The following is a 10,330-nucleotide window of genomic DNA, read 5'->3' on the forward strand; positions in this document are numbered from 1 at the left end:
TTTTTGGGAAAAAAAAAATGCCGGCGGTGCGAAACGTTATTCCCGTTGTGGGCGGGGGGGGGGGGGGGGGGAAGAGCGCTGAACATGACATTCTTTGAGCACAAAGAGGGATGTGTGTAATCTGTGACGTCAAGGCGTACAGTAGCCGCTGGGCGAGTACAAATCAAGACTTGCATTGCTGGTGATTCTCTTCATTGCAGTATGAGAGGATGAAGGACGCACTGCCGTGCCGTACGTGTCAGGCGCAAATGAAGTTAGAGATGATAAAAACTTTCCAAAACTTCAAATAACTTCATCCACTCCACTTACAGCGCCAATGCTGTCTTATCTTACAGTATCTCATCGATCTGCAGTTATCATTGTGTACAGGTGTTCACTCTGTACACCACCGACACGCTTTTAAGTCCTCCACTCTCAGAGGGACTCCCCATCTAACTGTTTCGCTCACCTGCTCTGTTTATTGCTCTGTCCCCTGTCGGCACGCTCCCCGCTTCCCGGCGCCACCGTTCCTCCCACTCGTGCACCCCGTGTGAACCCCCCTCCCCCCCACCCCCGACTGGCTGGGGGCCCAATTTCAGTTATCACTCTTGAGCCCTCCTGTTCATCTTGCCCTCTACCTCCCCAACACGCCCCCCATCCTCCTCACATCCCACACAAACCGTTTCTCTCCATGCCGGTACGTCCGTCCTCTCCTCCTTCCCCCGCGCCCTCCCCTCCACAAGTCTACACCACTTTCCCCCTACGCCGCCCCTCCGTACCCATCGTCCCCGCCGTAGCACGCGCTCCGGACGGGCTGGCCCGTGACCTCGAGCTCGAGAAGAGATGGGCCGCCGTCAAGGACCGACTTTCCCGCCACCAGGCCTCCATGCAGAATGCCCAACCTATCTGCCCCAATCAGCGTGAATGGGTTGACGTCTACTCGGAGGTCGCAAAGTTGTTTCAAGAAAACGACGCCACGAGAAAACGACGCATTTATGTCTACGTCAGGCAGTTCGTCAAAGACCTCGTCGCGTCCCAGCGCTGCGTACTTCAAAACCTCCCCAAGACTGCTTTCTTGCTCAAGGAGTACTGCAGGATCTGGAAGGCCACCATGGCTTTTGTTAGCTACATGAAGCGCGTCCTTCACCACCTCCATCGCTTTTGGATCCCCGATAATGTCAACACCCTCAAGAACGACCCTGTCCGCCCGGTCGACAATCTCCTCATGTTCTACTGGCGCGAAGATCTTCTCTCGGAAATGCCCCAGGTCATAGAGATTGCACTTGGCTTGGTCGACCAGGACCGTCGTGGCCTTCCCGTCGACTACTCCCTCATACGAGGCGTCGTCAACACCCTCGTTGAGATTGGCGCCGCTGATGTTGTATCTCCCCGCCAGGATTCATCTGACGAGCAGGGCTTCACCACACTCCCGACTTTGCACCTCTACATTCGCGTCTTCGAGGAAGAGTTTCTTGCCCTCACCGAAACGTTTTACAAGGCGGAGGGCGAGAAGATGGTTGAGGTTGGCGACGCAACTCAGTTCACAAAAATTGTCCTCGCCCGTCTCGAGGAGGAGGCAGAACGTGGCCGCCGCTTGCTTCACCCAGATTCCGTCCCGCGTCTGTGCAAAGCCACGGAGCAGCAGCTTATCGGAAACCATCTCGCTTACTTGCAGGACAAGGCTATCGCCATGGTGAAGGAGGGGCGCGAGGACGACCTCAAACTTATTTTTACCTTGCTCAAGCGCGTCGCCGATGGCTTACCCCCCCTGCGTGCGTTTTTCGTCGGTTTCATTCGCGCCGAGGGAAGCTTGGTTGTAAACCAGCATGTCGACAAAGTCTCTGGTAAGCAAGATATGCAGAGCAATTTGGAGCTTGTGCGCGTCCTTATTAGGTTGTATCGCAAGCATGCCACTCTCATCACCCGATGTTTTGATGGCGCTCAAACAATCATGACCGCCATTGACGATGCCTTTCGCAGCTTTACGAATAGCCCCCTCGGTAATATTTGTCTTCCAAACCTGATTGCACATTATGTTGACCAAGTCTTGCGGCAGGGGGAAAAGTTTGACCGTGCAATGTGGGATACTAAGAGGGACGAAGCTGCCCCCACGGCAAAGAGAAGAAAGTTGAACGCTGACTCGGATGTCGGTGCAAAACCAAGCACGTCTGGCGCTGGTACCAGTCTGAAAACTTTACCACCGGTGGAGGTTGGTAGTGTTCCGCGTGATTCAGATATCAGCATTGACATTGAAAGAGAAAACACGGAAAGCAGTTTATTACAATACTTAGCAGAGCTGGTCCGGCTGTTCATGTACCTTGAGGAGAAGGACAAGTTTTTTGACACTCATCGCCGCCTATTTGCGAAGCGCCTGATGTCGCACCATGACGAGCACTTAGAAACATCATTCATCAGCATGATCAAGGAGCAAATGGGTCAGTTTTACACACAGCGTCTCAGTGGGATGCTACAGGACAAATTAGCCAGCAATACGATGCAGAAAGCGTTTCAGAAGTATCTTGTGGAACGGCGCGTGGAATGCAGGAAGCGAAAGGAGGAAGTCTTGGTACCCTTCACAGATGGCATCCTTGACGAGGATACCATTCCCCCGGCGGACAGTATTTTAGAAAGAGGCGGCCTTGAGGGGATGGCAGACAGGCTGCTCGGAACCAGTCTTGCCCGTGCCACTCTACCCACTCACAGCAGTGCTGACACAGGTGCAATTGTCCCATCAGATGCAAATCCCGCCATTGGGTTTTCTATGCTTCTTAACGTCGCGAACTCTCACACAGAAAAGGGCAGAGCAGAGCAGAGGGAACGAAACGTGAAGAGTATTGACGAAAACATTCTGAAGTTTGAAGAAGCTCTCGGTATTGACTTCAATGCGCATGTCCTCAATGCCTTGCACTGGCCATCAGTAGAAGTCGCGAAGCTTCGGCTCCCGCCATTGTTGCTAGCCTGCCAGGAACTGTTTTCCGACTTCTACATGCGCGACAAGGAGACGAGAAAGCTGTCATGGATCCATGCATTATCGGTTGTGAACCTTGTTGGTACTTTCAGTGGAATGGGGTACACTTTTGTTGTGTCGACGTTTCAAGCTTGCATCCTGCTGCTCTTCAATGACAGTGATCGCATACGTGTCGTAGACGCACGTAAGATGCTGAACCTGTCACTGGAGCAGTTATGTCATCACATCAAGCCGTTGCTTGTCAGCCGAAAGTGCAGAGTATTGAGGCTTGAAAGACGGCCAGCAAACGAGACCACAGAAACTTTTGCTACCGTGAACAGGCCAAATGAGAAGTCGAAAATGAACTCGACTAACATTTACCCAATACCCAATAGCGGTCGCCTGTCATTCGCTCCTCAGGTTATGCAATGTCAAGCAGTCTCGGATGATTCGGGTCGGCCTGCCACCGACGTTTTAGCTCCGAAGTCATCAGAGGCCAATACATATCATGAAGGTGGTCCCGAAAGAACTGCCGATGGCGATAGAGCGCAATCTACTGAAGCAAGGTCCATAGCAATAGGACCTGACGCCAATCAGGGAGACGGCAATGAGTCCGAGAGCTTCGTAAATACGACACACCCAGCACCCCCGGGGGCGACTGCCCCCGCACAGGTTCAGCAGGCCAAAGAGGGTACCGCAAGTGCTTCAGAGATAAATACAGGTAGCGTTGAACCGCGCGGTGAGTCTGCAAAGGAAGGCGAAAGCGACTCTCCGAAGAACACGCAAACAGAAAGGAGCCAGGCAGACGCCAGATTCATGCAAGAAGGAGATATACTACATATTAACCTCGGTTTCAAGTCAAGGCTGCACCGAGTAGTTGTTCCAGCAAGTATCCCGAAGGTGGCTAGTGCAAACACGACTACAAGCAAGAAACATGTAGTGGTTGACCGCAGCACGCGAGTAGATGCAGTATTGGTGAAGATCATGAAAACGAAAAAGGAGTTGACGCACGCCGCGTTAAATAATCTTGTGGTGGAAGCTCTTGCTCCAACGTTCTTACCGGATCCGCGGCTGATCAAAAAGAGACTGGAGCGATTGATTGAACAGGAGTATGTGGAGAGGGACAAGGATGATCCCCGTTTGTACAGATATGCATCATGAGATGCAGATGATGCACAGGATGCGACAATTAATGCGAAGCACTTGTACATATTTGAAGTGATCGAGTGAAGCCTGAGCAAAAGTAGCAAGGAAAGCTCATTAACTTTTGCAACTAATCCTCATGAAACCATGCACGGTGATCTCTGTGAAGGTACTTGAGTGCGTTTATTATGTTCGATAAAAACTATTTGTTGAGATGGACAACTGGTATGACGCCTCACCTTCGCGTGGTGCGGCCTGGCATATCAACCAGTTGCGCATAAACAGGCGTGGGATAGCCCCCATGTGAGGCACAGCAATTAGCATATGGTCACTATGACTTAGATATGTCAAAATCATCTTGGGGCAGATCATCGACTGCGAGAATCATAGCAAACCAACCAACTTCGGAATGCGGACTAAAATCGGTGGGCTCCTTATACATTGCACCCTCGAAAATCGGAAGACCCACAAGATTCTTTCTGGTGTCATCCAGATGGCCTTTGAGTATCCTCTTGACAGAGAAAGGCGTGCCGTCAGAACCGAAGTAACGCTCTATCTGGAGCAAGAGTTCGCCATCGCGGTCAGAATAAGTCCAGGAAGCGTCGACCTTATCAGGGCTTGGACCGTCGGTCCTGCCAATTGAAAGGGAGCCGTCCTCTGACAAGTAGACTGCGGATGTACAGGAGCAGGAGTCTTCGTCCTCTTCAAGCTGGTACGACTTGTTGGCGATAGCGGCTGCTGATAGAGTGCATCGCACGTTGAGGGTGTGGCGGGGGCGTGAAGGGTTGCGCGGGGAAATGGCGGAATGTGCGCGGCGAGTTGTGAGCCCTGTGAAGGTGGAGACTGGTGCGAAGGCAAGCATGACGAAGAAGAAAGGGGTTCTAGGGGCAGAGGGAGGGAAAGTGGAGGGGACGAGCTGAAGACTTCGGAAAGTGAGTTTATCGTAAACTTTACGTGGAGCTAGTTACTGGCTAGAGGTCCTCCAAATCCTGGTCCACAACATCTCACACATCTCCTCTTAGCTCTGCCCCATGAGAGTGCAGCCCCTGCCTCTGATCCGGAGATTTTTGCTACTGTATGATTATTTAGGGCTCACCTCTGCTTGCCAACCACATTGCAGAATTAGACTATGTGGCCACTTTGCGATTATCTATTGGCGTTGCCGGTACATATTCAGCCTTTGAGTCGAAGACCTGTTCTCCACCACGGAGATTCGTGACTACGTAACAGTCCAAGTACGGCAACCCGATGGATGGCTGGTGCAATGCCCCGTGGTGGAGTATCTTGAATCACACGCACCTGCTTCTTCACCACACACTCAGTACACTTCGCTCCACTTATCGTGCGTTAGATACCGTCGTTATCGCGGAAACGCTATGCGCAGCCTTACCTAACTGACCACCCCTGGTCGCCGTCGCTTCCGGTCGGCTGCCACCACATCTGCTTGGTCCTCTAGATCTCGTTTTCAATGGCAATCAGCGAATGCCAAACAGAACGGAATGATGCAGACCCCGACGATCCGGAGCATTCGCTAGCGAGCTTGCACATCTCCTCCACCCTCTCCCAGTCCGACTTGGAGTCATTCCGATGAAGGGCAATCCCGCTTCCTGACTTTTTCTTTTTCTTCTCCGTCTCGCCACACTTCACATCACACCAGCCCCCGCTCTTCGCCCGCCTCACCGTCAGCGGAATATCCCGCCCATCATGTCCCCCCGCCAAAATCCGACCCGCCACAGCCTTGATGCGCCGCCCCGCATCATGCTTGTTGGGATCCTCCGATCTTCGCCCACGATGTAGCTCCCTCAATGACCTTCGTCCGGTTCGAACATGCCGCATGGTCGACGGGCTCCCAGCCGCCGCCGCGTCGAAGCGCACTCGAGGCCCAATCGACCCCATCGTCGCCTGTGAGTTTCGCAAACTCTTCGGCGAGCATTTTTGCGCAGCAGGCCTACTCACCCGTGCTGTGCTGTCGCTAGCTTCACCAGCAGCCATGAGGCCTCCACCTCCAGCCGGCGTTTTTGCTTTTCGTCCCAACGATTTTACCCTGTTTAACATCGGCATCGTCACAGCGTCGTCTGAATTACTTAGGCTGCAGACTCGAGCCGTCAATTTCGAGGTCGGCAGCTTTAGACGCCTGGATGTCAGACGAGTTCACGTCTGGTGCTGTGCTGATGGAAAATGGTCTTCTCGATCTTGGTGCTTGCCCTGGTCGCATTAGCACGTCGCTGGACAACGGCAGTGTCCTGCCTGACTGTCAGCTTTAAATGAATTTCTGGGAGTGCACAAACCGCGATTTCTTGGTCCTCACATACATGCTTCAGTATGCGAGGGTAGTATGCGAGGGTCTTTATTTTCACGCTTCAGACGTCTAGGGATATGATTCAGTCTTTTAGTCTTTTTTTGTACTTATACGAGCGACGGATCCGTCGCTTTGGTGCACAAGGATGAACGTATGATCTTCCGCCGTACAAGAATGTCTCAGTATCCTGCAAAAAGTATTCAGTGATCGTATCATGCTCCATATCAAGACAGCAAAAGGCTCCTGCGCACTTCAAGGACACCAAATTTCCTATCATTCACAGAAATTTCATGTTCGATACGCATTTGTGCAACCTCTTAAAGTCATGCCCAACCAGTCTACCTTTTTCCCTGACTCTATGTTGAACAACACTACCCATTGACATACTGTACCGCCACCAAGGTTTGCATAATTCCTACAAAACGTTTCAAAAAGATAATGATCTCATTGAAAAGTTTCGCCCCAGCCGTTATGGATATCATACTAGTGTACAGGAATAATAATAAAAAGGGCCATTTGCGGATCTTGGGGTGACAGGTGCGGCTTTTGATGCCCCTAATAAAAAGCCAGGTCGATGCTTGTTCGGACAAACCAAGAAAAAGAAACACCCATTTTCCTCATGAAGATATTCGTAGTTTATTGGTTCTAGTCGGTCACGAGACATCGGTTAAGAGGGGACACACAAAGGCTACGCAGACATCGGTTAAGAGGGGACACACAAAGGCTACGCAAACCATTAAACCGAACTGGAAAACATAAAGAAAACATAAAGAGAGAAAAAGACATGATGAGAAAGGAAACTACCAAGAGGGCGGCGCAGCCGGGGCTGGGCGGGCAAGAGAAATAGACATGGCCAGGAGAGGGGGGCTGGCAAGAGGCTCACGATGGCGCCATAAGTACCACGGAGCAGCGAGACTGCGAGGTGAGGTACGCTCGGTTGGCTGGTAGTAATTACAGCCACTCGCTATTCTCCGGGGAGTTTCACCCCTATACACGCTAGCGTGTACAGAGACGCGAAGGGGGCAAATAAAAGCGGTAGCGGATGCACGGAGAGCGCTAGACATGCGGTAGCATGTGCGCAAAGAACCACTCCGAAGCGGCGGTGACAATAATACGGCTATCGAAGTAAACAGAAAACTAGTTCTGCGATGCCCAATCCAGACGGGTCATAATCCATTCGCGGCTGAACTGGAGGACGAGCAGCTCGTTGAAGCCACCGATACGAGCGCTGTGCGATGCGAAGTAGCAGCCAGGCGGCGGAGCGCCGTTGACGAGGGCAACGGCAGTCTCAACCGTAATGCCGAGATCGGCAGTGCCGACCTTTTGTCCACGTCTGAGATTGAAGAAACCAAGATTGGCGGGACGCAAGGAGCGCCATTTCGAAAGCAATTCGTTTGGCGAAGCAGTAGAGGTCCAGACGGGGTTGGTTGGAAGTGAAAGGCGTAATGGTCGAGACCGAGATTTGCCTTTCCGGTGAGTGATCACCGCACTCACTCTCTCCGCCGAAATGGTGATGTCGCTGTTTTTCAGATAGGCGACAGACACCGACCGGCACTGAAAGACAAATGCAAACACCACTGTAGCACAATAGCCCACCGTGTCTACGTCCTCGGCAGATACCCCACATTCCACAATCTGCCTCATGAGGGCTGCCGGGAGCCCAAACCGGGCCATATGAACGACGCCTTGAAGATCATCCTTGTTAGCATATGCGCGGACAAGAGCCGATACCATGGGAGTATGAGTTGAGGAATCGAAGTTGAGGAGCTCGTGGTATCGAGATACGGCCGTAACGTACTGCGCCACTGACGTCGGACCAACCCTGCCTTCGAGATGCAAGTAGCCGATATATGCTAGAACATCCCCCTCCTTCACCCCAAGCCGCGGTCGTCCATCTTCGTCGCAGAAGGTAAACCATTTCTTGATCTGGCTGGAGCGATTGGCCCAAGTCCCGTCACTCCATCCGTAGTTGGCAAGCAAGTCTGCTGCGGCCTGGGCGCTTCCCGTTGCACCATCATCCCCACATCGGCTCAATACTGCATCCCGTATCCCCTCCTGCCACACCACCCTCACGCCATTGTTGCGAGAACGACGGACCAGTCGGCGTTGAGATTTTTCGAACTCCGCAGTAGAGAAAAGTCGGCGCCTTGTGGATGGAGGACCTTGACCGTAGTGGCGTGACGCACCAACTGCGGATGCCAGGCTTGCGCTGGCCAGTGGGGAGCCACCAGGACGCCCTTCCCACCATCCGCTATGACCTTGCGAATGACCAGAGGGAGCATGTCGAAGGGAGGATTCCACAGGCGCGCCCTCCCGTCTCCCCAGTCCTCCAGCATCTGCGTCGCCAGGTATTTCCGTCGCGCGACTGCCGTCTCTCCGAGGGGGCGATGAGCGAACACCACCGAGTCCACCTGGTACTCGTCCTGGATCGACTGCAGCAGCTGGTCCGTCGCCTGCACGTCGCCAGGATCCCAGGTCCGGGAGAGAGCGTCGGTTAACCGGTTGACCGCGGACGGCAACCACCGGGCTTCGATCCGCACCCCCAGGGTTTGCAGCATAACCTGAAGCCGGCGTAGCTCCGCCATCATTGGCTTGGAAGCCGACACCATGGCGTTCAAAATGAAGCAGACTGCCTGGTTGTCCTCGTGCAGCAAGAGGCGCTGAACGTCCGGTCGGCCGACGTACGCGGCAAAGTGCCTCTGTAATAGCAGACGAACCGCCCGAAGTTCCCTCAAAGTGATCGAATGCGCGCGATCGGCTGCCGTCCAAAAGCCTTGACCCTCCCACAAACCCCGCGAGCCCGCCAGCACTTGCGATCCCAGTGTCCCTCCGTACCCCACGTCGGCAGCATCGGAGTGCAACGTGAGGTCGGGCGCCAGCCTGACCAATTCCCGTCCTTCTCCCGGTGTCAGCGAACGCCAGTGGCGCAAGTCGCGAAGCGATTGTCGGAAAAGACGCACCTTTTGAAACTGGTCGTGGAACCTTGTTGCGTCCCCGTGTCCACGGGGCACACGGGGCACACGGGGCACACGGAGCACACGGTGCACAAGGGCCACACGTTGCACACGGGCCACACGGTGCATATGCGCCTGGCAGCGTCTGGGCCTCGCAAGCTCGGCCCCCGACGCAGCCGGCCGACTTTGCCCTCGCTCCTCGCGCTCCACCAGGAGCCCGGACAGTGCCATGTCGAAGTAGAGGCTCCTTATGTAGAACCGCGAGAGCGGAATGGCCAGTGTCATCGACACAGCCACTCCGCAAAAATGCCGCAGCTTTTTCAACGATACCCACCGGCGGTTCCTTTGCGCGGACAAGAGGAGCTGCTTGGCTAGCAGGCGAAGGCGGGCTACCTTGCTGTCGGACGCGAACACCCTCATCGCGACAGTATCCACCACACAACCCAAATGCTCCAGCGTAGTCGTCCCTTCCCAGCATCCCTTCCCCGGGTGTCTGACGAGCCCCAACCTTGCGAACAGCCTTGACAGTCTCCTCCCGGCGCGCGCGCAGTCCTGTCTTGTCGATATCCTCCCCAGCGGCGACGGCGCACACGCGAAGTCGTCAATGTACGGCAGGATGCGGTACCCGAGGCGCTCCCGCAAGTGCTTCACCAAAGGACGGAGCAGCTTGGTGAACCACAGAACAGAGCGCCCCCAGCCGAACGGTAGCGCGATGCAACGGTAGTACCGACCGTTGTATCGGAAGAGGAAAAAGTCTCTCATGCGTGGATGGAGATAAAAGTGGCGGTACCCACTTTTGGTGTCCCAAGACATCAGCACATCTCCCTCCTGCAGTTGACACGCGAAGGACTGTAAGGTCTCCATCTTGACTGACCCCTTCGGCCAGTGCTTGCTCTGCCGCTTGAAATTAATTACAAATCTTCCTTTGCGGTCCTCGCCCTCGCCTTGCCAGACCGTGAAGGCTGACGAGATCATCCTGCCCCCTCTGGCAAGGGCCTCGGCCTCCTC

At 54.1% G+C, this 10,330-nt stretch overlaps 5 protein-coding genes; 2 read left to right on the top strand and 3 right to left on the bottom strand.

Annotated features, from left to right (window-relative positions):
* Nucleotides 1-91, bottom strand: part of CHC_T00001824001 (hypothetical protein) — an 858-nt gene extending 767 nt beyond the window's left edge. The window contains exon 1 of the mRNA XM_005712722.1: nucleotides 1-91. This exon is cut by the window's left edge and continues 767 nt beyond it. Within this exon, the coding sequence (XP_005712779.1) occupies nucleotides 1-91 (91 nt within the window).
* Nucleotides 92-2,056: 1,965 nt separating this feature from the next.
* Nucleotides 2,057-4,087, top strand: CHC_T00001825001 (hypothetical protein). The gene has a single exon (XM_005712723.1). It carries the CDS (start codon nucleotides 2,057-2,059, stop codon nucleotides 4,085-4,087), a length of 2,031 nt encoding a protein of 676 aa, XP_005712780.1.
* A 28-nt stretch (nucleotides 4,088-4,115) lies between these two features.
* Nucleotides 4,116-5,184, bottom strand: CHC_T00001826001 (hypothetical protein). The gene is made up of 3 exons (XM_005712724.1): nucleotides 5,166-5,184; nucleotides 4,402-5,029; nucleotides 4,116-4,182 (listed from the first exon to the last, which is right to left on the bottom strand). Exons 1-3 carry the CDS (start codon nucleotides 5,182-5,184, stop codon nucleotides 4,116-4,118), a joined length of 714 nt encoding a protein of 237 aa, XP_005712781.1.
* Nucleotides 5,185-5,521: 337 nt separating this feature from the next.
* Nucleotides 5,522-5,965, bottom strand: CHC_T00001827001 (hypothetical protein). Its single transcript, XM_005712725.1, has one exon. It carries the CDS (start codon nucleotides 5,963-5,965, stop codon nucleotides 5,522-5,524), a length of 444 nt encoding a protein of 147 aa, XP_005712782.1.
* Nucleotides 5,966-6,059: 94 nt separating this feature from the next.
* On the top strand, nucleotides 6,060-6,704 carry CHC_T00001828001 (hypothetical protein). XM_005712726.1 is given in 2 exon segments: nucleotides 6,060-6,287; nucleotides 6,288-6,704. The coding sequence occupies 1 exon segment, from the start codon at nucleotides 6,060-6,062 to the stop codon at nucleotides 6,285-6,287; it is 228 nt and encodes a 75-aa protein (XP_005712783.1). The 3' UTR covers nucleotides 6,288-6,704.
* The last annotated feature ends 3,626 nt before the right edge of the window (nucleotides 6,705-10,330 follow it).

The sequence above is a fragment of the Chondrus crispus genome, genomic scaffold (assembly GCF_000350225.1).
Source record: "Chondrus crispus Stackhouse genomic scaffold, scaffold_115, whole genome shotgun sequence".
NCBI classification, from domain to species: Eukaryota; Rhodophyta; class Florideophyceae; order Gigartinales; family Gigartinaceae; genus Chondrus; species Chondrus crispus.

Excerpts from the sequence above, each read along its gene's own strand:
- CHC_T00001826001 (XM_005712724.1), bottom strand. Across the intron at positions 4,183-4,401 it reads TTTGACATATCTAAGTCATA|CTTTCCTTGCTACTTTTGCT; the intron begins GTGACCATATGC and ends AAAGTTAATGAG.
- CHC_T00001827001 (XM_005712725.1), bottom strand. The coding sequence starts at position 5,965 with ATGGGGTCGATTGGGCCTCGAGTGCGCTTCGACGCGGCGGCGGCTGGG.
- CHC_T00001825001 (XM_005712723.1), top strand. The coding sequence starts at position 2,057 with ATGTGGGATACTAAGAGGGACGAAGCTGCCCCCACGGCAAAGAGAAGA.
- CHC_T00001828001 (XM_005712726.1), top strand. The coding sequence starts at position 6,060 with ATGAGGCCTCCACCTCCAGCCGGCGTTTTTGCTTTTCGTCCCAACGAT.